Raw genomic sequence first — 13,435 nt, forward strand, 5'->3', positions numbered from 1 at the left:
CAAATGGAATAAAATAGGAAATCTTTTTGCTGTTTACAGAATTGCTGACGTCACTCCTTTTTTTTGGTGAATGCCTCCGCTTGATTGGCAGGCGTCAGTGCTATGAATTGTTACAAAGCTCGCAGGAATGTCTCTGGGCCTGTATTTATCACACGCTCATCACTTTTGCCCACCGTGTAAATAGCACACCATCATACCGCAGCAGATGATGCCCTTGTATGGGGAAACTTCGAGCAGTACCTCAATGCTTCCCGCTCGGAGGCCAGGTGAATACTTATTCATATACCCGCAGATTTTCAGCTCTCATCACTTCTTCAAGTTATACAAGTGTAGGACCCGCAAGTTCTCTGCATGACCTGTCAGGGCCTGTGAGCTTTACTATCAGCTGATGGGTGGAACGGGTACCTTTCTCTTCAGCTTCAGAGCAGAACACTCATAATGCCTCACTATTCAGCGGACTACGGCGAACAGCATATCAAAACCCATAGACATGGTCGATACGGCCATAAGCATAACGAAGGTCTTTATCCACAATGGTCAAGAGATAATCCGCTTCATTTCTTCGGCCACTCTATAGTAATTATTCAATATGAAGTTGTCCCCACTTCTCATAATTGTCACGTCTGTATCAGGGAGGCCCCATGATAATCAAACTACAATATCTTTTGAAACAAGGCTATTTTGGAGGACACGATCACCCAGATATGGTCTTGTCAATCACAACCGGTAAGTTTCCGAATGAAAAGCTTAGCGGAGAAACACCTCATGGCGTGTTTTCAGTTTCCTCTCCTTTTAGAAGCACACCTATCGTCTACACTCTTGGCGAACATATAAACGCCACGCCCGCCGTGCGCCCAGGGTCCGTCGGGGATCTCATAGCGAAGGCTGTTCATCTAATCATCTACCTCAATCCGTTTTTGCCTGAATCCCTCGATATTTGGCATTCAGAATCATGTTCACTTTCATTTCATGAAATACCCTTCTCTGGATTTCTCCGAGAATTCTGGAAGACCTCTTGGGCAACAAGCCGAGACGCAGCTCCATTTGATGTTACCTTCATGGCCGCGGACGAGAGGGAGGCTAAAATGGAAGGCGAACCTAATCCAGGGACATTCTACGAGAGCTTTGCGACATTCATGGTAAGTATATCTATCTATACGTTCCTCGGAGAAAAGGGACATAGAACTAAGTGTTTTAACTCTAGACGCACAAAGACGTCCGCCACAATACACATAAGCCAGCCTTCAAATACTTGATTTCGGTCCTCCCAATGTACCTGATGTCTCAACACATTGCAAAGTTTGATTTAAGCAGCGTTTTGCCGGTACCGTCATTCCTGCAAGTGGAAGGGAGAGATCTGAGCGGGGAAACCCGTATGGACCGTGCATGTGCGGACGCCAAACCTAGTCGAAACGGGCACGGATCTGACGTTGAGGAGGGGTTATACGGGAGAAAACTTTTGCTGGTAGAAATAGGCGATGAATATCGGGTAAATGACGGTGTGGTACCGGTCTTTTCTCAATGGCATCCTCTACCATGCAGGTAAGCAAATCTCCATTAAAAACAGCGGTGCTTTGACATCATCAAAACCTCCAGAATGACGAAGTGTCGGCATTACCCTGCGGACCGACTTTCGAAACCTTTGGTTCCGGAACTTGGCGTGCGGCAAATATAGGAAGTTGCTGACGCCACCCACGCTTCTGGATAGAGGTCGGTAACTGGTTACGAAAGACCGATGGGGTTCAAGACCTGAGGAATTAACTCTAGGAACAAACCATTCCAACTTGTAGTACTGCTGACAACGAGACAGAACATGATACAACATTATACTATACAGATAATGAAAGTGAGTGCATGATGTAGGATGTGGGAAAATGAAGGTATGATACAGTACAGAGCGTCTTGACAAGAGCATGAGAGTGGATGTGATGAGCTTGAAATGCGAGATGATATGTACAGTAACAGAAACATATGCACATGCAATCCATAGTACATGACTTGGATAGACAACTTTTGTTCGCACAGGGCGAAAGAAGAACATTAAAATGTGCACGTGGCAAAGAAAAAGATAACAGAAAACAGAATACGACATTGGCTGTAAAGATCGTGGTGGTAGACGTGTGCAAAATATGAGACAGGAAATCTGAAAGGATAACAAGATATAAGAAACCGAAGAGATGAACGGTCCAAAACAAGGTGTTTTTTTGTGTTTATGTGCAGCGAAAATGAGTGAGGAAGGCGAAGATCACGGAAGGAAATGAAAAAAAGAGACGAATGAAATCGAAAGGAAAGATGTGTGCAGCAGATATTACCTAGAATTGAACGGGAAAAGGTACTGTGTGCTGTGGCTGAGCTAGGCCCACATTATTGCCGTTCGGTCGACTGTGGCGATTTGAAAGAGGTCGATTGCTGTTCCTATTGGGATTGAACTGCTGGTCTCGACGGCCGGTGTTTCGCCTCAACGATGGATTAAGGTGATTGGCACTAAGATCATGGCTTGCACGAAATGTGGTTGCACTCGGAAGAGGCATAGGCCCGGATGGGGTCATCGCCTGATGGGATCCCGAAGCGGGAAAGGCAATGGTGGGTTGACTGGCTGGTATCCAACCCATGCCTCCCGGAGGCGCTAGCATTTGACGAACTTGCATAGACATCCTCGGAGGTACTTGGCTGGGGGCTCCGTAAGTGGGTGCAGGGGGCGGAGTCCAGTTCATGGTCTGCACTGGAGCTTGACCGCTGTTAGACGGAGTAGGAACTTGCCCGCCCGTCATGTATTGGTCGATGGCTTCAGGTTGGTAGACTGCGATGAGAGTACCTTGATCGTTTTGTATGAATCCTGTTGGTATCACAGGAGGCTGCTGCACCTGCGTTTGTTGAGGCGCTGACGAATCAGCGTTATGAGTCGGCCTCGAGGGGAAGGCAGGGTAGGGAATATATGCCTGAAACGCCATCAATAAGCGCAACGATAAGAAACCTGCCGATACGTACACCATACATGCCCATGGCCCACAAATTTTGGGGCGTAGACACGGGTCCATTGGCATCAGAACCTGTGGCGCTTGAATATCCCGGAGCAGAAGGATGGGAAACAGCATATCCGGCTTGAATGGCAGGGCCTGAGAAATAAGGAACTGGGTACTGCATATGTGGAGTGTAAGGTTGAACCCAAGGCGGAGGCGGATAATACGTTCCAGCTGGCACCGGGTACTGAATACCAGCACCACTAGCACCAGGAAAAGGCACACCAGGATTAAGATTGACTGGTGACGAGGTCTCTGTCGGTGACGGCTCGAGAGCATCATACCATTCGCGATAGTTCTCGGTCGGCGGTGGCGCTTCCATTGTCCCAAGAATTTTCGCTGCTTCTTGATCATGAACCGCGGTCGACACAGTCTCCGTATCGCTCGGAACCTCAGAAGTCCTCTTGGGTGCCGTATCTTCTGGTTGAGTGCCCACGTCGAAAGACGATGGCGCGTCGGTATCGACGGAAGGCATTCTCGATGTTTCCCCTGGAGCTACCACGTCGGTCCGATGGCTATGCTCCCTATGATGGTGCATTTCATTCGTCTCACCGTAAGGCCGATGAGACATAACGTTGTGGTAAGGGTAACGTCCACGCCCTCGGCCATATTTCCAGCTACTACGGGGCGGGTTACAATCCCGAAGTTGAACACGCATGGCACGACCCTCGTAAACTCGATTGTGCTATCATCGTAAGAGTCAGTAAGTATAGCTAACTTCGAGGAAAAAGAACAACAACCTCCTCAAAAACAGCGCGAGCAGGCGATTCGGTGTTGTCGAACTTCACGAAAGCAAAGGCGGCGCGGCCATTCACTGAATTTCGTAATCAGCGAAGATTTGTGTGGCGCTGTCGCAGTAAGAACCTACCTGGCCTGACCACCTTGACGCTCTCTAGCCCACCGAACTTGCGGAAGAAGTTGCTGACCTTTTCTTCATCCCAAGCGCCCGGACCATACATCTCCAACCCCCCGACGAACAAGGTAGTCGGATCCAGTAACCTATCTTCACGGTTATGGTCCTCTGGATAGCCGTCCTTGTCCTTTGAGTCATACCCATTGAACGAAACTATGCCATGCAAGTCACCGATCGTGCTGGGAGGTGTCGCGGGAAACATAACTCCGGGGGTCCGAGGTGTGATGGGAGACATCCCCAACCCAGGAGTCGGAGGCATATCCAACTCTTGCTCGATGTCTTGGTACCTCGCCGAGTTCTCTTCTTTTTCGGCAGCGAAGGATTCTTCCGACATATCGTACGTGACGTGAGGCGTGTCGGACAAGGAAACGGGCCCCATGGTAGATGCCAACCTAAGGGTTCGACCGCAACGCGAGCACGTTATTAGTAACAATCAAGTTCTGACGGAAGCCGAGAACCGCTCACCCATCAATCTCTCTGGTATCTCCTTTATCTTCTCTCTCGTCTTCTGCCTTCTTTCCACCCCAAACGCCACTGAAATCTGTTTTGCGTTCCTTAACAAGAGGAGGAAAGTCCATTTCATTCCACTCGCCCTGTGATGATCCCGAAATAGGCATCGAAGTATCGACGAGAGTGGAGTTCATGGAGGGAAAAGTTGATTCCCCTTTACAAGCAGCTTGAGGCAATGCCTTCCACACTCCAACACTCCCCGTGGCACGACCGTATTCCTCAGTTGTGGTAGAGTTCCTTCGAGATCCGCTAGACAGAGATGCGGCGAGCGGGCTGCTCATGTGGCCCTGGTCGTGCAAATACATCGGGTACAGGGCGGCATTGGAAGAAGGGGAGCGATTCTGATAAGGAGATTGTCGTCCATGAAAAGTAGGTTGGTGTGCCCAGGTCACCGTCAGATGCGGGACTCGACGAAGAGTCTATAATTCTTGAAGCGTTAACAGCGGATCTGATGCGAAGATGGGCGTTCTTACCATCAGTGCACTGATGCAATCATCCCTGTGCGCCCATTTCACCTCAAAACAACGAGTATCCATAGAAGCGGACCGAGGGCCGTCGTGGGGATAAGGATAATGTTTTCGAAGACTGTCATATTCAGAATCTATGTAAAATGTCAGAAAAGTACATAGAACTTGAATCGCGTCACCTGTTGCGTCTTCAGCCTTATATGGCTGGAACTGTTCTAGTGGCCCGAAATGAAAACAAATCGTCTTGATAGTCTGAACAACATATTCAGTATTGTCATTGAATGCAAGTAGGAAAGAGCTGAAGCAAGGGAATTTTGGCCACCGCCGAATGCTTTCGACTCCTGGAAGGAAGGGCGAAAAGGAACGTTTACTCACTTCAGCATCACACGTAACTGGCTGTAGATGCAATACTTGATCACCACAAGAGTCGCCACTGAAACGGCTTTTGAACGCAGAAGCTCGGTTCTCAGCTTCGATTGCTTCTGCATTGTATAGAAGGGCTAGATATCTGGCGGGATGTATTAGATTGGCGCTCCCAAATGAAAAGCGGGCTGAACTTGGAATTTCTTGGCCTCCACAGTCTCATGGCGTAGGGGAGGTCCAGTTCTACATGTTTTCCCCGATTATGTTCCCCGGGGACAGCGTCGCGATCCGCGATAGGGATAAATTGCATCGGTGTGCTAAGAACAGACTCTAAGTACGGAATGGTATTAAATTATTGAAGAACGAACCGATAAGATAACAACAAGGTCCTAAAGGCTCTTGCCGGCTCATAGCGCAAGTGGCGACCCAAGAAAGGCTTAGGCTCTATGGAATGAAGAGTGTGTATAAGGCTAGTCGCGGCCGCTGCGTCCTGAGGACGAAGCAATCAGAAAGAAAGCCAGAACACGACACTGCAAAGAAGATAGGGTGCATATATGCGGTGGAAAAGAGACAAACCTCGCATTGCACGAAAGCGCAGACACCGCCTTTGGAGTCGCGAACTACCTTTACGTTCTTGACCTGTGCATGTTCCGATAGGTGCAGAGATAATAAACGGGCCAATTCCGGCTGGTCAATGTTGCCGGGAAGACTGGAACACACGGTAAGAACTGCTGTGAGCGATGAATGAAAACTAGTACCTTCCGACAAAAACGCTGGCGTCATGAGGCATTTTCTGTTCTTTCTGCCTGTTTGACGCGTCAAAAGGAGCTTGACTGCCGTTGGCAGTTTCAACGTCACGCGAGGAGTGGTTGAAAGAGCTCGGAGAGAGTGGTGGGGAAGTTGAAGGGAGCGAATCAAAACGAGTTCCCCAAGCGCGTGAAGCAGTCGAAGACTTTGCTGGCATATGGATAGAAAGAATAGTTCTGAGTAGCGAAGAGTGAAGAATGGAAAGGCTGGAGGTGGGGATGGAAGGGCGATGGTGGTGGCAGAGGAGGGAGAGAGATGATTGGGACAGAAAAGGGCGGTGACCACCGGCCGGCTTTCAGATAAAAAAAAGAAAGGAAATAAATGCACTAAATATTGAGCCATTTTCCAAATATTACACCCTCCAACAGTATCACAGCTTGTTCACAGTTCACCTGAGTCTTCGCGTACAGCGAGAAACGTTTCTCGATGGCCGACCAGCAGCGACGATCTCGCTACAGAGATGTCTGGTGTCAAGTCAATTCCGAAGCAAATTGGAGATCCATCGTACTCCCTGTTCTCGAGTACCCGCACCGCTGTGCTTGGGAAACAAGAACGATATTCGTTTTTCACTGTGTCTGTTCAATGTGCCACGGCAAGATCTTGGAACGAAAAGGTAGGCTGACAATCTCCGTGCAAACCGAGTATTCTATCTGACCTGTATAGTTTGAGCCCTCATGGCATCATGATCCACCTTGGCATGCTTCTTGATTGAGAAATCAAGAAGCTATATAGAGCAGCCGCAGAATCCTCGATTTCCGGTGAAAATGAGATCTGCAAGCTATTCTCTGGGATCACTTGTTATCACCAGGCAGGCCATTTAAGTATATATAACTGCTTTTTCCACGCATAGTCCTGCCAGAATAGCAACTAGAAACGGTCGAGCCCGAGAGAGTCGGCGTTGTAATGGAGATATCGTAGAGCAAACGACATCCACTGGTGACCTGGCTTAAGACCTAGAATTCCAGATATATTGCTACGAAATTCAGGTCCAATAAGATCCCACAGCAGCGCAAAGAAGACGTTTTTTTGACATTGAAGGAGAAGGGAAGCTCCGATACAAGCAGGCTCTTTCACTTCATTGGGAACAACCAAGTCAAGCAAAGGTGGTCTTCAAGTTAGGCCATTCAAACTCCGACACCTTCCTCTGTCAACCCACCACATTTTTTAAATTTTTTTACAGACGCTCTGTAGCCCACATTCAGCCAATCCCTTGCCTCTAGAAAAATGTCTGACGATGGCTATGGTGGTGGTGGTGGTGGTGGTGGTGATGACTATGATTATGATGGTCCGAGGTACGTTATGCGCCTCCTACCGTATAACACTGCCGTTCTTACTATGATTGTAGTTACACTGAAGATAATTTTGTGTGTACATCTGCTGCTAGTTTTTCCTGTTCAATACATTTATTGGCGCTATTGGGTGTGATTTGGACTTTTAGGACAACGACTACGACTTGCTCAATGCTGGCCAAGAGGGCGAAGGTGTTACCCAGGCCGAGGAAGCCGACGGGGCCGCTACTGGAGACGATGGCAACCAGTTGAATGGTGTCAATGGCGTGGAGCAAGACCAGGAGATGGCTAATGGAGAGGATGAGGCTGCTGCCATTGGGACAGGTTTAGCGGGGGAACGACAACCGAACAAAGTTCGAATCACAACGCCGTACCTGACTAAGTACGAGCGAGCACGGATACTGGGAACGAGAGCGCTGCAAATCAGGTTTGAAACACGTCTTCGACTGGAAACTCACACTTAACGTCCTTATAGTATGAACGCCCCGGTTCTCGTGCCCCTTGACGGTGAAACGGATGCGCTTCAAATCGCTATCAAGGAGCTGTCGCAGCGAAAAATTCCTCTTATCATTCGACGTTATCTTCCTGATGGGAGTTTTGAAGATTGGAGTGTGTCGGAGCTAATTACAGATTGATGAGAATGGACATTGCTGATTGTAAACTTAGAATATTTGTCGTACTGTTCTCCCTTGTTTTCGCCAAGTCTGTTGATCCGCATAAACAAGTCCCAGCCATCATGGAATATTATAATTTACTGCGTATGTATAGCAAAATGAAGCAGGATAGTGCCTGCCACTCATGTGTCCACATTTCGTCCAATAATAACTTCAACCTTCCGACGACTCTGCGGACGTCGTTGACTGTCTCCGGACACAGCTTTTGAAAGAAGTGCTTTGCCAGCTCTTTCCGTCCTTGAGCGTCCGTCGTTTGGCCGCGGAGGGTTGTTGAGGTCTTGCATCGACAAATCAACTATGCAACTGTTGTCGATCTTTGCGAAGTCATCCAGGCCAATGACTTGGTTCGTGCTATTGCCAAACAGCAAGCCTCGTTCTTCTGGTTCCAGGCCTACTTTGTCGGTCCTTATGCGACGCTTCGATGGACTAGAGTCACTGTCGTTGTAGTGAGAGGCACCTTGTCGTCGTTTGCTTGGTGAGCCGGGGGATACTAGTGACTTCGTAATGGCTAAGCCAGAAAGGTCGGGTGTACTGAGAATCATGTCCACAGATGGCACCGGTGGAACGTTCTCATCAGAATCCCGGAATTTCTTGTATTCTGAGCAACAAAAATCAGCAGGCCCGACACATTCAAGGAACGAAAAAGCTTACCTTTCGTTTTGCCTTTCGTTCCAGTAGCAAGGCGTGGTGCATCCTTGACGGATCTGAAAGGCGAGGCCATACTAACATCTCCATCAACTGTTACGAGCTTCTGCTGAATCTCCCAATCCACTGGACGCATCTTCTTCCAATCCTCAATGACTTTGTCAACCCACGCGTCTGTCTCTCCGGCAACGTAGTAATCAATGACATCTGACCATTCTGATCCTGGCGCAGTCTTGTTCACAAAGACCACCTTCCCAGCCCATCGTTTCGTTTTGCCGGTGCTTGTCGACGAGGCGCCCGAATGCGCATGAACAGCTTTGGCAAAATCTTTGACGAGTTTCCTCAAACCATGTACTTTGAGTGATGTGCCCATGATTATTAACATGTCTGGCTTGCGATTGATATCACTGGCTTGGATAGAACCGATATCATCCCCTAAGGGGTGAGGCTCATCGTAAAGTACAATGGCAGGTCTGAGAGAGCCTATTTTCGTGGCACGAGCAGAACGAGCTACACGAGCCGCAGCTAGACAGACAATTATAAGGATTGTAGATGCAGAGATGTGATAATGGCCACTTACAACGTTGCGTGCAATCTGGACAATGGGGAGAAAGGCCCTCATTGAATATACTGACGTGCTCTGAGGTGCAAGGGTATTCGGAGGAACAAGCCATACATCGGACACGGTGGATGTCACCGTGAAGCTGTACGTTGCGAACTTCCTTGGCTTTGATCTTGGATTTACAGCGAGAAGACGACTTTGCCTCTTGGCTGCCACTACCTAGCAGACCGACCCGTTCCTCAAGACCATCTATGTTCTGAGTGTAGGAGCGGAGGAGTTTCTTCTTCGTGTCCAATGTTTTGATGAAGCAATGGGTGGGAGTGGGCGATGCAGAATCAATAGACTGTTTGAGCTGAGAAATGAACGTGTAAAAGACAGATGTGGCGGTTGTATCACGGAATAGAGACGCGTCAAAGAGGTCACGACCCTTCATAACGGCGTTGGGGTATCGTTGCTTAACGAGGGCGTACAAGCCATCCGAAGAACGGAAATCCTGAATAAAGGGGTCAGTATATAAGTCAACTTTTCGCGTAGGCATTTCAAACTTACTGGAATCCCTGACGAACACGATATTCCGGCTCCTGTAACGACAACAATCTTTTTACATTTGGCAACAGACAGAGAGAGATCTGAAAGGGAGCGCCTGGTCGAGGAGTCTATCTTTACAGCATCGAAATCCAAAGTGACGGTCATTGGTGGAAGAGAGAAAAGATGTAATGGCTTCCAACTGCAATGAGACTTTCCGCTTTTGGATTCAGAACCAACACTAACATTGTTGCTTATGAAAGCAGCTGATCAGCGCGTCTGTCACATGATTCTACCATTTACGCGTCAAGGAATTTTCTTTTTCAAATATTTACTTCATGGGGTCCACAATCACGCGAAACACAAGTGCAACCTAGTACTGAATAGGACTCTGCAAAACTACGTGGGTAAAATTACATCGGAAACACTGATGGTGAACACAGTTATACAAAATGTAAGGTATAATACCGGCTACAAATTAAATAATTCCGGTTTAACATTCTGCGGGCATACCATCAGTTCCGTTTACTTATAGTGATGGTAGCATTAGGACTCACCATTTTACAAAGACGAGCCAAAAGTCCAGCTAGTTGAATGACAGTGCCCACGCCTTCCAATATTCGCATATGTGTGAAACCGATCTCCTATTGAGACTATTTAGTGTGAGATGATTATGACAAGACATTACGCTGACTTTAATGTACTCCAGCTTGGTATATTCTGGTATTCTACAGATACAATCAGAAGAAAAAATCAACGTCAAAGAAAGAAAGAACAGCTCACTCGTCAAAGGTCTTCACAACGCGAAATATAGTGACAACGATATCCACAGCACTATATCCTTGGTCCCAAAGATCATTGAGTTTTTCCATCGCCTGGCCAATGTCTCCTTTGAGACAGAAGCGTATCATTGACTGAACAATAATGGGATGTGGCTGATCGCAGACTTTGAAGACGTTGTCACCGGAGACGAAACCGAAACCGGAGTGTGTTGACTGAAGATTATTGATAGCTTGACGCATGTCACCCTCCGAAGTGAATATGAGAGCGGTGAGGCCATCATCATTGTGCTTGACCTGCCGAAGAAGAATTCAGCATCTGGCAAACGTCACTGTGACTATCGCACATTTTCCAGTTCGCATATCTCAAGAAGGCGCTTTAAAAGTTCTTGATCTTTGAGCTTCGCGTATCGAAGGATGGCGCAACGACTCTGTATAGGTTCGATGATCTTGTTGCTCATATTGCATGCGAGACAGAAACGCGTCGTGTTCGAAAATAGTTCCATTGTCCGTCGAAGGGCTTGCTGAGCGCCTGCTGTCATACTATACAAAATGAGCCGAGTGTCTTTGGAATAGTACAATGAGAAGGGCAATGACCTGTCGGCCTCATCTAGAATGACAATCTTGTGCCGTCCAGGAGGCAGTGTAACTTTCTTTTGAGCGAATGATTTGATCTTATTTCGAACAACATCGATGCCCCTTTGATGGCAGGTGAGATGTAATAGATAAAAAGATAAAAATGGCAAGTACCGTTCGTCAGAGGCGTTTAATTCCAAGACACCCTCTTTATACGCGTCGCCGAGAAGCTGATGCGCCAGGCAGTGGATGCTTGTCGTCTTGCCGATACCGGGCATACCCTGAGGCAAGATCAGCAGCATGCCTGACACAAGAGAGAGCGACGTGCAGATATAATGATATGGGGACAGTTTCCATCTCTTGCAATGATCTTTAGACGGTCAATAGTGTCTGCATTTCCCACGACATCATCGAGAACATTGGGTCTGTATTTTTCCACCCTGCAGCGAGGTCAGTGGCAGTCAAATCAAAGATACATGTTTCATACCATGGAAGCTCGTAGGGCATCTCTGCAGCACCATTCGTTTTCTTTGACTTTGAAGTAGAGGCAGCCATGATGGATCACGAAAAGAGCGCGATGTCACACTGTGTGACATCCTGTGACTAGACGTGTTTTTAAAAAAAGCTGTAAGATTATATATATTACGCTCACGGCACGCGATGCCCTGTCTGGCTCGCTGTGTAAGAAATCCTTGTAGAGTATGGCTGAACCGTCAGTTCAGTGAGTATTCTTCCATTTATTCAAAGATATCACTGACGACCTTTGAGGCGACGGCATCCAACGATGCTTCATGTCGTCATCGGCAAACGCTGGGGCACTTCGAACGTCTTCAGCGCTGATGCGTCCCATCCTCAATTATCGTGACATTTCAGAAAATGCGGTCTACAAAATGTCGAATGCTGTGAACCGCAAATCTCCAATTACGCCCGTTGCTATTCAGTCCGTCGTCCGTGATTACAAGTCTTTAAAAGACTTATCCTCATCGCTCAATGCTAAGCGAAACACGCGTTCTATGATTGGCGATAAAATAAAGAAGTTCGGGCAAGAAAAGAACCAGGAGGCTCTAATTGCCTGCTTAGAGGAGGCAAAGGTGTTGAAGGAGGAAATATCGCAGTTAGAGAAGACTGTCTCGGAACTGGAACAGGGCCTCCTCGACACGGCGCTTCTCATACCCAACGACACACATCCAAATTCACCACTAGGACCCGAGTCCTCTGCTGTTATACTCTCGTCTCACGGCCCCAGTCCTGGACCTGCCTCACCACACCGAGACCATTACTCGATATCTCAGAGTCTTGGTCTCGTTGACTTTGAAAACGCTGGAATTGTGACTGGCGCGTCTTGGTATTATTTGAAGCATGAAGCAGCCCTCTTGGAGTTGGCGCTAACGAATTATGCAATGTCTGTAGCCATGAAACATGGGTTTGCGCCTATCATGACCCCAGACGTCGTCAAAGGCGATGTAGCAGTACGATGTGGATTCCAACCTCGGGACCACTCAGATCCTCTTAAGTCACAGGTTTACCATGTCGACTCCCATCTTTCTTCTTCCTCATCTAAACTCATACTTTCCGGGACATCAGAGATACCACTTGCTGGTCTCTGTGCTAATCAGTTATACCTCAAATCATCTTTGCCGTTGAAGATGGTCGGACTCGGACACGCTTTCCGCTCGGAAGCTGGTGCGCGCGGTGCCGACACAAGGGGACTGTATCGAGTACATCAATTCACCAAGGTGGAACTATTTGCAGTCACTACGGAGACGGACAGTGAGAAGATGATGGAGGACATGAAAATTGTACAGATAGCTATTTTTGATAGCCTGGGATTCCCTTTCAGGTGTGTCTACCTAGCCTTTGTCGTGCTATGTTGTCTTGAAATTTCTCAGGGTCCTCGATATGCCATCAGAAGAACTTGGCGCCAGCGCATACAGGAAATTTGACATAGAAGCTTGGATGCCTGGTCGTGGTAATTGGGGCGAGATATCTTCACTGTCAAATTGCACAGACTATCAGGCTCGTCGGCTGTCGATCAAATATCAGCGACCTGTCGTGAATCAGCAGGGTACTTTAACACACGAAAATGTGTACGTGCATACCCTTAACGGTACTGCTGCGGCTATTCCTCGTTTAATTGTCGCGCTCTTGGAAAATGGCGCCACATTTGACGAAAAAGATTCGCTCATAGGTCTGAAGCTACCAGATGTTCTTCGCCCCTTCTGGCTTGGTCAGTCCACGGGACGAAATATCATTCAATGGGTCTAGTAGGTTTGAGACAGAGGTGTGAACGGGCCTGCAAGAACTC

The 13,435-nt window shown here is 47.9% G+C and overlaps 6 protein-coding genes across 6 annotated transcripts; 3 read left to right on the plus strand and 3 right to left on the minus strand.

Annotated features, from left to right (window-relative positions):
• The first annotated feature begins 56 nt into the window (after positions 1-56).
• On the plus strand, positions 57-1,823 carry BT62DRAFT_300665 (alpha/beta-hydrolase). The gene is made up of 7 exons (XM_043180416.1): positions 57-266; positions 320-401; positions 455-576; positions 633-726; positions 781-1,139; positions 1,205-1,542; positions 1,597-1,823. The coding sequence occupies exons 2-7, from the start codon at positions 389-391 to the stop codon at positions 1,673-1,675; spliced, it is 1,005 nt and encodes a 334-aa protein (XP_043045876.1). The 5' UTR covers positions 57-266; positions 320-388; the 3' UTR covers positions 1,676-1,823.
• Positions 1,824-2,312: 489 nt separating this feature from the next.
• Positions 2,313-6,237, minus strand: BT62DRAFT_916042 (uncharacterized protein; the record flags this gene model as incomplete). Its single annotated transcript, XM_043183976.1, has 12 exons — positions 2,313-2,939; positions 2,989-3,705; positions 3,761-3,834; positions 3,889-4,325; positions 4,399-4,862; positions 4,917-5,044; positions 5,090-5,162; positions 5,286-5,418; positions 5,468-5,603; positions 5,642-5,717; positions 5,850-5,982; positions 6,032-6,237. The coding sequence occupies 12 exons, from the start codon at positions 6,235-6,237 to the stop codon at positions 2,313-2,315; spliced, it is 3,204 nt and encodes a 1,067-aa protein (XP_043045877.1).
• A 1,067-nt stretch (positions 6,238-7,304) lies between these two features.
• Positions 7,305-8,223, plus strand: BT62DRAFT_990617 (RNA polymerase Rpb6; the record flags this gene model as incomplete). The annotated part of the gene is made up of 4 exons (XM_043190243.1): positions 7,305-7,372; positions 7,426-7,444; positions 7,519-7,796; positions 7,845-8,223. The coding sequence occupies 4 exons, from the start codon at positions 7,305-7,307 to the stop codon at positions 8,002-8,004; spliced, it is 525 nt and encodes a 174-aa protein (XP_043045878.1). The 3' UTR covers positions 8,005-8,223.
• Positions 8,224-8,581: 358 nt separating this feature from the next.
• On the minus strand, positions 8,582-9,943 carry BT62DRAFT_960416 (DHS-like NAD/FAD-binding domain-containing protein; the record flags this gene model as incomplete). The annotated part of the gene is made up of 3 exons (XM_043188552.1): positions 8,582-9,213; positions 9,269-9,743; positions 9,800-9,943. The coding sequence occupies 3 exons, from the start codon at positions 9,941-9,943 to the stop codon at positions 8,582-8,584; spliced, it is 1,251 nt and encodes a 416-aa protein (XP_043045879.1).
• Positions 9,944-10,118: 175 nt separating this feature from the next.
• On the minus strand, positions 10,119-11,710 carry BT62DRAFT_941487 (P-loop containing nucleoside triphosphate hydrolase protein). The gene is made up of 9 exons (XM_043187795.1): positions 11,618-11,710; positions 11,459-11,570; positions 11,305-11,411; positions 11,152-11,253; positions 10,902-11,097; positions 10,559-10,851; positions 10,470-10,503; positions 10,333-10,419; positions 10,119-10,276 (listed from the first exon to the last, which is right to left on the minus strand). The coding sequence occupies exons 1-9, from the start codon at positions 11,683-11,685 to the stop codon at positions 10,247-10,249; spliced, it is 1,029 nt and encodes a 342-aa protein (XP_043045880.1). The 5' UTR covers positions 11,686-11,710; the 3' UTR covers positions 10,119-10,246.
• Positions 11,711-11,921: 211 nt separating this feature from the next.
• On the plus strand, positions 11,922-13,395 carry BT62DRAFT_881543 (seryl-tRNA synthetase; the record flags this gene model as incomplete). Its single annotated transcript, XM_043182675.1, has 2 exons — positions 11,922-12,970; positions 13,020-13,395. The coding sequence occupies 2 exons, from the start codon at positions 11,922-11,924 to the stop codon at positions 13,393-13,395; spliced, it is 1,425 nt and encodes a 474-aa protein (XP_043045881.1).
• Positions 13,396-13,435: the final 40 nt, after the last annotated feature.

The sequence above is a fragment of the Guyanagaster necrorhizus genome (assembly GCF_019112545.1).
Source record: "Guyanagaster necrorhizus MCA 3950 unplaced genomic scaffold BT62scaffold_2, whole genome shotgun sequence".
In the NCBI taxonomy this organism is placed as follows: Eukaryota; Fungi; Basidiomycota; class Agaricomycetes; order Agaricales; family Physalacriaceae; genus Guyanagaster; species Guyanagaster necrorhizus.

Bases quoted from the DNA above. Each gene is read 5' to 3' on its own strand.
- BT62DRAFT_300665 (XM_043180416.1), top strand. The intron at 1,140-1,204 runs GTAAGTATATCT...TTTTAACTCTAG, and splicing joins AGAGCTTTGCGACATTCATG to ACGCACAAAGACGTCCGCCA. The intron at 1,543-1,596 runs GTAAGCAAATCT...CAAAACCTCCAG, and splicing joins TGGCATCCTCTACCATGCAG to AATGACGAAGTGTCGGCATT.
- BT62DRAFT_941487 (XM_043187795.1), bottom strand. From the start codon at position 11,685: ATGGCTGCCTCTACTTCAAAGTCAAAGAAAACGAATGGTGCTGCAGAG. The intron at 11,098-11,151 runs GTCATTGCCCTT...CATTTTGTATAG, and splicing joins ATTCTAGATGAGGCCGACAG to TATGACAGCAGGCGCTCAGC. The intron at 10,277-10,332 runs GTGAGTCCTAAT...GTATGCCCGCAG, and splicing joins TGGCTCGTCTTTGTAAAATG to AATGTTAAACCGGAATTATT.